The sequence below is a fragment of the Phacochoerus africanus genome, chromosome 2 (assembly GCF_016906955.1).
Source record: "Phacochoerus africanus isolate WHEZ1 chromosome 2, ROS_Pafr_v1, whole genome shotgun sequence".
Taxonomy (NCBI): Eukaryota; Metazoa; Chordata; class Mammalia; order Artiodactyla; family Suidae; genus Phacochoerus; species Phacochoerus africanus.
The window spans coordinates 133,188,222-133,200,945 of record NC_062545.1 but is presented as its reverse complement, the minus strand read 5'-3'; the positions used below and the strand labels follow the sequence as shown (position 1 = coordinate 133,200,945).

Here is a 12,724-nt window from a genome sequence, read left to right as displayed (position 1 = left end):
GATTGATCCTTGCCTCTGTCATTGCCCAACTTAAAAAGGACTCATGTTACGGTGGTTTTACTACCAGAACAGCATGGACAGCTGTGGTCATCATGCATCAGAGTAAATGAAATGATTACTAACTATGTCCTTGCCTTGACATGGAATGCTCTTTGAGGATTATGTCCTTGGTGAAATGCCTTTCTTTAGTCTAATATTCATGTCTATTCCCTCATTTCAAGAATATCTCAACTGTCAAGTTAATGTTATGATTGAGGTCTTATTTACCAGAGAGATGAGAAATTTGGAGGGGGGAAGCTTTTCATGTTGCTTTTCTCTTATTCTGTGTTGATGGTTTGATATTTTTACCCTTTTTTCATCTGTGTTTAATAAAGCTAGTTTATCTTTCTCTGAAGCCATTCGATCTTAAAATACTTTGTCCTTCAATGAGATGCTTTCTGTCACTTAGATGAAGTTAGTATTATGATAATGTGTATGTACTTGAAAGGATGGACATCGGGTTTCAAGATGGGTTTCACCTCCGTCTTCTCTTGCTAGCAAATTTTCATTTCTCTGTATGATTTTCTTACCTCTGGTGGATAAAATGCTTTCACTGTGGCAGTCTGCCAAGCACTTGCTGATTTGAACATAATATTTTTTTTTAGCCGACTTCGCCTAAGTTTCCAGAAGACTTCGATGATGGAGAGCATACAAAGCAGGTAATTTTCTGATACTTTAATTTCTGTGTTCTCCTCTTGGGTTTTAATTACTATTTTTCTTCTTCAATTAGTAATCTTCTGCCACTCATTCTTGAGTCACGGGAACAACGTGGAGAAAAAACTATCAAGAGATGGAGTACTTAAAATGTATTTAGACTTGAAATAGACTGTAATAATGCCAACAGTTGGCCTAGAAAATTAACAGACTACAGGGTTCTTTTTTTTGTGATTCATCCTGCTTTTGAAGTGCTGTTTGGTCTGTTGGCTTAGCTAGTGGGAAAAAAAGAGAATGTTTTTATAGCTCATTGTCTTAGACAAAGCTTAGGACTTTTAAGCAAAAAGAAAATATATTTTAAAACTATAGTTCTGTCTTAGGGTTAAAGTAACTCAAATTGTAAAGGAGAAGACTAGACAGTCAGATGTTACAGTAATTTAAAGCAAAATAATTTCTCTTCCATACTGTAAATACCTGTGTGTGTGTGTATGAGAGAGAGAGAGAGCGAGACTGTGTATGTATGCATGTAACTCATATCAAAATAAATATTGGCATCCAGCTAATAGTAAAGAATATTAATTAATGAAGTTATTGTACTGCTTCTGGTGTGTCTCTCTTCTTAGTGCTGGGCTGTTTGTCTTGCTGAAGGCTTCCATGGTTAATTCTCTTGTCAAGTAGAGTTTATTCCTTAAACAGACTTCTTAACAATTATAATCAAGGCAGAATACCTTATTTAAGTTGTTAACGCTGAAAACAGACAGCTAGCTGGAATATTGCATTAATTTGCTATTTCTTGATTATCGGTTAGGTATCTGGACTAACAAGTCACTTAGCTTTTCTAGACTTTAATTTTCCTCCCCTGTAAGATAGAGATATTAACTACCCTTTATTTATGTTAGTGCAAATATCCTTATAATTCAGCAGTGTTTAACATGACATTTTCTTATGGCTAGAGGGACCCATTCTGCCACAACTAATCACTGCATGAAGAACCATTAGAAAATATATTGAGTTGTGTTTTTACTTCTTTTGTTAGCTATTATCATTTATTTGAACTAAGCTGTCGTGTGTAAATGTTCATTTCACAGCCTTTCCCTGTAGCAAGGGCAGTATTTCTACACATTGGCAGCTGTGGTGGCTTAGAAACTTAAACTACAAACTCGAGAGCAACTGTACAAACCATTTCTCATGACAGTGATTATCCTCCTATTACAAGGACTCACTGAGCAGCCTTGAGCATTTGCCATTGGGATGTGCAAAACTGGCTGTAAACCCACAACCATTGCTATCTCCTGCATCACATTGTTGCTTTTTATCTGAAAGGAAGCAGGAAAAGCTTATAGATTGAGTATAACACATATGTTGCCACATACAGATATTAAACAGTATTACGATTTTACTGAATAGGATATCATTTTTAATCAGTCGAATTTAACACAGGTTTTCATAAAGTTGTATCATATCCATTCCTTTCTTTATGTGAAAAATAATTACCTGTGTTTTTACTTTGGCCTGAGACCAGGGATAGGGATTGTGGAGGAGGGTGTTTTTAAAGATAGAGAATTAGAAAATGCTTAATGAGGTTCATCTAAAAAGGGAGATTCTCGGAGTTCTGGTCATGGCGCAGTAGTTAACGAATATGACTAGGAACCATGAGGTTGTAGGTTCAATCCCTGGCCTCACTCAGTGGGTTGAGGATCCGGCGTTGCCATGAGCTGTGGTATAGGTCACAGATGTGGCTCAAATCTGGCATTGCTGTGGCTGTGGGTGTAGGCTGGCAGCTACAGCTCCGATTAGACCCCTAGTCTGGGAACTCCATATGCCACGGGTTCAGCCCTAGAAAAGACAAAAAAAAAAGGGCGGGGGGGGGGGGGGGGGGGGGGGGAGAAGGAGATTCTCTGAAGTTTCCTGGTGGCTCAGTAGGTTAAGGATCCTGCTGTTGTCACTGCTGTGGCTCCTGTCACTGCTGGGGCACAGATTCGATCCCTGGCCTGGGAATTTCCACATGCCAGAAACATGCTAAAAAATAAAGTCAAGTAGCCAAGTATTCAATACAAATAAATTCAGGTATTCCTCCAACTCCTTATGAATCTGTATTATAAACAAAAGAATTATAGATTCATTATGGAACCCTTCAAAAGTTCATGTTACTTTCAAATAGTTCCCTACTTAATAAGGTAATAGAGAATATAGTTTCCTGTGCTGTACTGTAGGTCCTATCCAATTTAATGTACCTTCAGGTATAGTAAATGAATAACATAAGAGAATTCAAGGGAGTGTTATAAATACAGATAATGTAAATGGAAAAGGAAAAATAAAAACAAGATGTTTTACACTGCTTTAAGGATTCCAGCAGCTCCTACCCATTGTAATTTATTCTAAAATTAGGCTTCTAAAAATACTTGTTTTATGTTCTTGTATCTTCTTTGATATAGTATTTTAGATACAGTGTTTAGAAGGCCTGACTTCTGCCTTTATGTAGTTGTTGAGTTGTGAGGTTTTTGGTCATTGATGGCAATAAAGTATAAAAAGGGCCTCTACACTTTCAAGTGGACTCGTATTATGCTGTCGCACAGCTCTGCAACCACAGAACTGCAGGGTGCGCAGGAGCCGGGACCGGGGGGCAGCGGGGAGAGGGAGAGTGGGAAACGACACATTCAGAGATTTCAGAAATACCCATTAAAATGCACCAAGTGGAAGAAGTGTATTTTTGAGGGTGGGCCGGAACCAACCATCACCTTGTTGGGAGATTTCCCAAGCAGCACCAAGGCATCCCATCACCTTGGTGTGGCTGGGTGTCGTTCTAGAAATCCGTCATCTCCTGGCTGTTGAACCACGACCCAGCCAAGCGGCCCACAGCCACGGAACTGCTCAAGAGCGAGCTGCTGCCCCCGCCTCAGATGGAGGAGTCGGAGCTGCATGAGGTGCTGCACCACACCCTGGCCAACGTGGATGGCAAGGCCTACCGCACCATGATGGCCCAGATCTTCTCCCAGCGTGTCCCGCCTGCCATCGATTATACCTACGACAGTGACATACTCAAGGTGGGCAGCAGCCATGCCTTGCAGGAGCTTCCCCTGGTCTACAGCGGGATTGAGGCAGTTCCTTAATTTTCATGGGTTCCTTCAATGCCTCCCAGATACGTGTTTGTTTTTTTTTTTAATTGAGGTATAGTTGATTTACAGTGTCATACTAGTTCCTGGTGTACAGCACTGTGACCCAGTATGCTTTTTCCAATTCTTCTCCATGATAGGTTATTCCATATATTGAGTACTGTTCCCTATGCCGTGCAGCCAACTTAAGTTCTTAATCTGAGGTTTGTATATAAGGAAGGTGTGCATACACATTAGTCCAGGAAGAGCCACAGTTTCAATCACCCAGCTGCCCAGTGCCAGATTCCCAACCAGCTCAGAGCCAGATCAAGTTAGCCAGTAGCTCCCAATGCTGGCTGCACATCAAAGTCACCTGTGAGGCCCTTGACAACACAGAGCCTCGGGCCCTACATCTGATCTAGTGACTTGGAATCTAAGTGTGAGGCACTTCGAGAATCTCAGTTGAAAAGCATCCAGCTGGTTCCTCAAGTATAGTCAGGTTTGGAAGCCTTCAACATTTTCTTTCCTAAAAACAAAAATGGTCTGAAACAGTATAGCAAAATGTTAAAATTTTATAAAGTTGAGTTAGTTAATAACATATTTGTTGTATTCTCTATATGTTTCTGTATGCTTAAAATGGAACCTTAAAAGAGTAGTAGAGAGGAGTTCCTTCCAGCACATCAGTTAAGAATCTAGTGTTATCACTGCAGTGAATCAGGTTGCAGCTGTGGTGCAGGTTCCTGGCCCTGGAGAACTTCCACATGCTGTGGGTGCAACAAAAAATAATAATAATAATAATAGTAGAGAAAATCATGGTAAGGTTCGTGGAAGATCAATTTAGATTTCAGGAGCCAAACAGTTTTTGTTGGCTGGCAATGTCAGTTGCAGGATTATGGCTGATTTTTTAAGTTTTGGTTGTTTGCTATTCTGCTGTTTCTAAACTTTCTATAGTGAAATAGTACTACTCTTTGTTTGTTTGTTGAAGGACGGGGATTGGTTTTGGAGGGTTTTTTTGGCCACGCTCTTGGCATGCGGAAGTTCCCAGGCCAGGGTTGAACCCATGCCTCAGCAGTGACCTAAGCCACAATGGAACTCCAAAATGGTACTACTTTTATAATAATAAATTTGCAAAATATATAAATGCCATGTAGTGGAGTTCCCATCATGGCTCAGTGTTAACGAACCCGACAAGTATCCATGAGGACTCAGGTTCGATCCCTGGCCTTACTCAGTGGGTTAAGGATCCAGCGTTGCCATGAGCTGTGGTGTAGGTCGAAGATGAGGCTCAGATCTTGTGTTGCTGTGGCATAGGCCGGAGGCTATGGCTCCGATTGGATCCCTAGCCTGGGAACTTCCGAATGCCACTGGTGTGGCCCTAAAAAGACAAAGTAAATAAGTAAATAAACACAAATGAATGCCATGTAGCTTTCAGGAGGCCCACCTATGAATTACCTGAATATGTGGGAGGAGATTTGATGCTATTAGGTGTTGGACTGGGCCACAGGATTCCTGAAAATGCTCAGGAAGGATGGGTGTACTGGCTTTCTCTGAAAAGGCATGCATCACCATGGCTAAGAGCTTGGACTTTGGACCCAGGCGGCCTTCCTAAAGTAGGATGTACTGCAAGATGTATGGTTTCTCCTCTTCTGAATATCCTCATCAGCAGAACGACTTGTTGAGATCTCTTTTATGATCTTGGGAATAAGCAATGTAACGCCTACTGCTAGTCCCAGAAAAAAAAATTTTTTTTTGGTCTTTTTTTGCTATTTCTTGGGCCGCTCCCATGGTATATGGAGGTTCCCAGGCTAGGGGTTGAATTGGAGCTGCAGCCACCAGCCTACGCCAGAGCCACAGCAACATGGGATCCGAGCCACGTCTGCAACCTACACCACAGCTCACTGCAACGCCAGATCCTTAACATGCTGAGCAAGGGCAGGGACCGAACCTGCAACCTCATGGTTCCTAATCGGATTCATTAACCACTGTGCCACGACGGGAACTCCAGAAAAATATTTTTAGTGGAGCCCTTTGATTAGGCTTTGATGACATTTTAATTGGTCATATTTTAGGGCAGTTTCTCCATCCGTACAGCCAAGATACAGCAACACGTGTGTGAAACCATCATCCGCATCTTCAAAAGACATGGTATGTCCTTCCTGAAAAAATATATGCCTTCTCAAAAGATGTGTCCTTCCCTCATTAGAAAGCACCTTGGATTTGTGGATTTGGCGCAACCATTTTTTTTTTTAATTCAGTTACAAGCCGTTGACACCTGTGAAATTTAAGCTTATTTGTATAATTCAGCTTGTTGAGGAAAAACAGATTTGAATATTACAACCTTGCTGCTAAAATATAGTCAGCTGGAGGAGTCAGAAATATGACTAAATTAAGAAACTTAACCTTAGGTGAGCTTTCCATTACTAAATTTAGAGAGACAAAGATGAACTGATTTCAACAGTCCCAGTAATCTGTCAGGTTTCTGTTCATTTTCATTTGTATCTGGAAAGAACAAGAACCTGATGATTAATTATTTTATCTCACTTGGTGTAGGCGCTGTCCAGTTGTGTACCCCACTACTGCTTCCCCGAAATAGAAAAATATACGAGCACAACGAAGCTGCCTTGTTCATGGACCACAGCGGGATGCTGGTGATGCTTCCTTTCGACCTGCGGGTGAGGCTGGGAACACTCTGCTGACAGCGCAGGTGCCATGCCTGGTCCCAGGGGTGCCACCTGCCTTAAAGGATTAGCCCCACCAATCCTTTATTCCCCCCAGGCTTATATTCTTAATGTCACCTTTATTTGTTTTTTTAGGTCCACATCTGTGGCATATAGAATTTCCCAGGCTAGGGGTCAAATCAGAGCTGCAGCTGCCAGCTTATACCACAGCCACAGCAACACTGGGTCCAAGCCACATTTGTGACCTACACCACAGCTTGCAGCAAAGCCAGGATCCTTAACCCATTGAACAAGGCCAGGGATCAAACCCAAATCCTCATGGATACTAGTCAGGTACTTAACCCACTAAGCCACAAGGGGAACTCCAGTGTCACTTTTAAGAAATATAATCTTAAGGGAGTTATCAGGGTGAGAGCATTATGGAGATTTGATAACCATTTGACCCTGTGCACAGCCACCCTGCCAAGAGCGAGAGTACTTATGGCCCTGGACCCCAGAACCCTGCACTGCAGGTGCCACATCTGCACGTCAGTGTTGAGCTCCACCAGGTGGCCATAGCCAGCTAACAGGGCCACTCAGACATATAAATAGAGTTTTTCCCTTTATTTCCTGGCTAGGTCTTCAGTAACCTTCAAATGTGTTAGTATCTAGAACAATTAAATTCTTGTAGCAGCAAGTGTGTCTGCTAATTGTGTGCCAAACTTCACTCCTGCTTGTTTTTGTATCCCCGGGGCTCCCTTTGACAGCCACACTCTGACCAGTTGGTATTGGCTGCTAACAAGCTCATTTGTATTGTGCATGCACTTCACAGACAAGAGTTTAAGATCCCTGACGTACAGAAAGCACTGCAAGGAGATGAGCAAAGGCTATAACCAGGCAGTTCTCAGATGAGCAAAGAGGAAATGCACAGGGCTAATGAACTTCTGAAAGATATTCAGCCTCATGGAGACCAGTGCACAACTTTGTTTAAAAAAAAAAAAAACACTGAATTGTAAACTTTGAAAGGGTATGAGAGTTACAAAGCAAAGCTGTTTTAAAAAAAAAAAAGAAGAAGTGTGGTTGGCCCATTCTGACACTGACCTTTGAAACTATGTTCCAGGTTCCTTTTGCAAGATATGTGGCAAGAAATAATATATTGAATTTAAAACGGTAAGAAACAATTAGGGGTTTCATTTGGTGGGTGTAGGAAAGAAACTGGAGAATAATGTTTCATTTCCTATGATCTTTACACAGTAAAGACTTGGGGGTTTAAAGTGTTGAGCTTGGAAAATGGTCAAAAAGCCCAGCCAAGGTACCCCTTTCTATGATCAGAACTAGCAGCCTCCCCTTTGAAGGAATGAAGCAGTTGGGTAGGTACCTTGTACATGTCCCCAGGCCACATTAACTAATTATTTTCACAAATGGTTGCTTGGAAAAACATCTGGATGTTCCTGGTCACAGATGGCCTCTTTAACAATTTAATTGAAGGGACAAGTGGCCAATGGACTCTGTGTGAAAACTACCTAAACAAACTGAATAAAAACTGCCTGTAGAGAAGTGGAGTGAATCCAGTGGGAATACTGAGCTCTAAGGACCTCCAGGCACTTACTGTTGAGGAGAGATTTTCTTTTTCTTTTTTTTTTCTTTTCAGAGCCGCAACCCAGCATATGGAGGTTCCCAGGCTAGGGGTCTAATTGGAGCTAAAGCTGCCAGCCTACGCCACAGCCAGAGCAGCACAGGATCCAAGCCGAGTCTGCAACCTGCACACAGCTCATGGCAGCACTGGATCCGCCCAATGAACGAGGCCAGGGATCGAACCCGCAACCTCATGGCTACTAGTTGGATTCGTTTCCACTGCGCCATGATGGGAACTCTGCAAATATATCTTTACATTCTTTTAAAATACCTCTATTTGGAGTTCCCGTCGTGGCGCAGTGGTTAACGAATCCGACTAGGAACCATGAGGTTGCGGTTCGGTCCCTGCCCTTGCTCAGTGGGTTAACGATCCGGTGTTGCCGTGAGCTGTGGTGTAGGTTGCAGACGCGGCTCGGATCCTGCGTTGCTGTGGCTCTGGCGTAGGCCGGTGGCTACAGCTCCGATTCAACCCCTAGCCTGGGAACCTCCATATGCCGTGGGAGCGGCCCAAGAAATAGCAACAACAACAAAAAAGACAAAAGAAAAAAAAATAAAATAAAAAATAAAATACCTCTAATTAATTTTTTCATTTTTCTTTTTATTTTATTCAACAATCTCTTCTACTTATTTAATTCCAGTAGGCAATGACCTTAAAAATGTGAGTTTCTCTCCCCAGATACTGCATAGAACGTGTGTTCAGACCTCGCAAATTGGATCGATTTCATCCCAAAGAACTTCTGGAATGTGCATTTGATATTGTCACCTCTACCACCAACAGCTCTCTTCCCACTGCTGAAATCATCTATACGATCTATGAAATCATCCAGGACTTCCCAGCACTTCAGGTTCCCTCCCATGTTCTAACATCCCAGGACTAGCCCAATAGGTAGTCCTTTGAGAACCGATGGGCCCATGCCCACAGCACCACTCTTCAGATGGCATTGGCAGGGAATCACATTGTCGCTAAAGTCCCTGGGGATGTTAATGTGGCTTTTGAGAGTGGTCCCAGGCTTTATCTTTGTCTTTTTTTTTTTAAGGGGAGGGAGTTCTTTCTCCATCCATTCTTCCAAAAATTGAGGAAAGAGGCTAAGACCCCTTGCAAGCCTGGAGCACTTTCATACCCTGTTGAGAAGCCTCGGAGGCTCCCTCCTGCACCCAGTCTTTTAACCCCTGGCTTCTTCACTTTGCATTGTCTCTGTGGACTTCCCTGCTGTGGGAGGCTGCTGCAAGCAGAGTGGTTGCTCTCCTCGGCCTTCCCTCCCCAGCTCCCACACACACACCCAGTTCACCCCCACTACCGTGAACACCAGGCAGTCACTGTGTGCTCCTGTCCAGAAAGCCTTCTCCACCCAGCCGTGGGCTAGCCCTTTCTTCTAGGGAGCCTGTCTGCCCCCTCACTCATTGGCCAGCCACCTTTTCTTCTCAGCCCTCATGGCACTGAGATGTCTTCTGAGATGAGACATCTAGTACTTTCTGGAGTTATTAGTTGTTTCCTCCAAGGGCTTCCAGGGCAGGGTCTGTGTGCCCCCCCATTTCCGTACACCCTGGTGCACCTGGCACAGCACACAGCCCACCCCCCTGCAAATGCTTATTTATTGATTGACTGGTGTGGACAAAAGTAACAATGCCTATTCCACCAGCTGTGATTATAGGTCAGTTACTATTAAACCAGGCCTGCTCCTGCTTTGAAATCTCTGTGAGCGCATCCAGACTTTTTAAGACGGCTGGAGACCAAAGTATTTCTGATGCATATAATGAAGTGTGAAATTATATTATATTCTTTGACTACAACAGTGTAAGAAGAAGGTACATAAAAAAGTAAACTAGGAGTTCCCATCATGGCGCAGCAGAAACGAATCTGACTAGGAACTATGAGGTTGCAGGTTCGAATCCTGGCCTCACTCAGCGGGTTAAGGATCCAGTGTTGCCGTGAGCTGTGGTGTAGGTCGCAGACGCGGCTTGGATCTGGTGTTGCTGTGGCTGTGGTGTAGGCTGGCGGCTACAGCTCCGATTAGACCTCTAGCCTGGGAACCTCCATATGCTGTGGGTGTGGCCCTAAAAGGACAAAAGACCAAAAAAAAGTAAACTAGGAGGCTATATGCTATAATTAAATCCTTCCATTGCATCAGGTTGGTAAATTGGTGATAAGCTTCTAGATTTGATCATATGCCTATATTGCTTTTATAATGAAAACAATAATTTCTCCATCCTAGGAAAGAAATTACAGTATTTACTTGAATCATACCATGCTACTGAAAGCAATACTCTTACACTGTGGGATCCCAGAAGATAAACTCAACCAAGTCTATGTTATTCTATATGATGCCGTGGTAAGTATTTAATTACTTCAAATTGATATTGAAGGATAATAATAATAGTTCATGACTGGTTTCTTAGGGATGTAACCATAAAACCGAATTGGGAATTGTCTCTCCTTCCCTCATTCCTCTCAGGTAAAGGAAGCAATTGGCTTTGATTCTATCAACAGTTAATAAGTGTTGGTTGAGCTTTTATTCTGTACTAACCTTGTATTACAGTGACCTTCAGGTTTCTTTTTTTCTTTTTAGGGCTGCATCTGCAGCATATGGAAGTTCCCAGTTCAGGGGTCTATTTGGAGCTGCAGTTGCCAGCCTATGCCACAGCAACACTAAATCTGAGTCGCATCTGCTACCTACACCACAGCTCAGATCCTTTAACCTTCTGAGTGGGGCCAGCAATTGAACCTGCGTCCTCATGGATACTAGTCGGGTTCATTACTGAGCCACAATGGTAACTCCATCCCAGGTATTTTTTTTAAGGCTAACTTCTGAAGTTTGAATTTTCTTATTTAATTTGTAATATAGTTAAGTTCTTCACTAACCTACTTCTTGAGGGAAAAAAACCACTGAGTAATTGGTCCTGGTACTTACCAATAATAGGTTTAAAAATAGTTAACCTTTATTGAGCATGTACCATGCTCAATGTGTATGTGCCAAGCATTGTTCTAAACCCTTTATTTACATGGATTAACTGGCTGTAACCTCACAAGTGCTCTTTTTATCCTTTAGAGAGGCCAAGAAAGGGAGTGTTAGTTTTGAGAAGAAAAGACTTATGCCCTGCCCTTAATTCTTCCAATCTGCCCGAGCTAATCAGGAAAGTCACTTATAGACTTGGATTGGTTGAACTGGGGGAGACTGGTTTAGAACTCCCTTGGGACCTCATTTATTGCTTCCCGTATGTGGAACTGGGGCAGCAGCACCTTCAGGCACTCTTTCTAGTTTAGTCACATCCTGGTATTCTTACTCTCTAGTACGTGTGCAGATAAAATAGTATGAGTGCAGAGCCTGGAGGGGAGACACTGAAAATCCTTAAGAGCATATATTTACAGTGCTGGGATGGAAGTGAATCCTTATCTTTTCTAATTTCTTTATGTTAGGGATTATTTTCATAATAAATAAGAGCATCCAAGAGATTCAGTAGCTAACAGTGCCAGACAGCCTAAGCTTAAGGCAGGATGAGCATGGAAGTCCATGGTGGCTTGCTGTTTTTTATACACTAAAAGGCTTAACTAACTTTTCCTTCGTCTGCCTGGTACACATCAAGGGCCCTACCTTTAAAGTTTGCTTCTCAGTGGTTCTTTTTTCCTCCCAAAGTGCTGCTGCTGTTTGGCAGGGACAGAAACAGCATAGTGTCAGTGAGACTCTGGCATAAACCCCGGGGAGGGTGCGGGGGGCTTCCGGTCACTCTTGGCCAGTCCTGCAGCCTGCCTGCCAGCGTGGGATATCACGCTCAGAGCCCATCTGTCCGTGGCTTGCATGAGGGAGATGTGACTCCCTCTACCCCAAGATAAGCACCCTAGTTAAGCCTGTCTACCTCTGGCCTTAACTCTGGGTCACCTCATCATTCAGCAAGTGCAACTCTCCCCTTATTCTTTTATGTCAGAGATATTCACATTTTCAAACAATGTTAGTTATAGTTTTATGTGAATTGGGGTAGTTTTTTCATCAGAGTTAATCTACTCTTCATGGTTAGGAGCAGTTTATCCAAAATGAAGGCGATACCTGTCAGAATTAGCCTGGATCTTGTTCAGGGCCACATTTTTTGACTCATTATTACCTTTTTATTCTCCATTAGACGGAAAAGCTGACAAGGAGAGAAGTGGAAGCTAAATTTTGTAATCTGTCTTTGTCGTCGAATAGTGTAAGTACCCTCTAACGGTGTGATTACAGCTCTCTCTGTCATTTTGTGGTTCCAGAAAATGTCACCCAGGCCTCGACATAGTAAGGAAGCCACACTTCCTGCCACCTCAGACCGACTTCCCCTTGAGCATTAATAGGTACCATGGCAACCTCTAGGATTAGGGAAAGAGAAACCGTGCCATGATCAAAGAATGTCTCTCCACGCCACTTCTGAATGTGCTGTAATCAACCTGTTCCTTCCTGACACTTTTCTTTCACTTCCCTTGTAAAGGCTGTGCCTGGTGGAGCCTCCTGTGAGCAGACCTTATACTGCTGGCCCTCTTCTGAAATCAATTCTTAGGGACTAGATTGAGGCTCGGAGCTCTGCAAATTCATGTGGGTGTCCACCTCCCCCCTCCACAAGGGACAGCCCACCCCACCCCACCCCCAGTCTTCTAACAGCTCAGAGTTGAATTAAGGGTTTTGCTCC

The 12,724-nt window shown here is 43.1% G+C and overlaps 1 protein-coding gene across 4 annotated transcripts in view; it reads left to right on the top strand.

Annotated features, from left to right (window-relative positions):
* EIF2AK4 (eukaryotic translation initiation factor 2 alpha kinase 4) overlaps positions 1-12,724 on the top strand; it is a 102,838-nt gene that overhangs the window by 67,702 nt on the left and 22,412 nt on the right. For all 4 annotated transcript variants that reach the window (XM_047766740.1, XM_047766738.1, XM_047766741.1 and 1 more), the window contains 8 exons: positions 645-698; positions 3,501-3,737; positions 5,855-5,930; positions 6,336-6,457; positions 7,563-7,612; positions 8,754-8,922; positions 10,291-10,407; positions 12,191-12,256. In XM_047766740.1, coding sequence (XP_047622696.1) covers positions 645-698; positions 3,501-3,737; positions 5,855-5,930; positions 6,336-6,457; positions 7,563-7,612; positions 8,754-8,922; positions 10,291-10,407; positions 12,191-12,256 — 891 coding nt within the window. The remainder of the gene's footprint in view (positions 1-644; positions 699-3,500; positions 3,738-5,854; positions 5,931-6,335; positions 6,458-7,562; positions 7,613-8,753; positions 8,923-10,290; positions 10,408-12,190; positions 12,257-12,724) is intronic.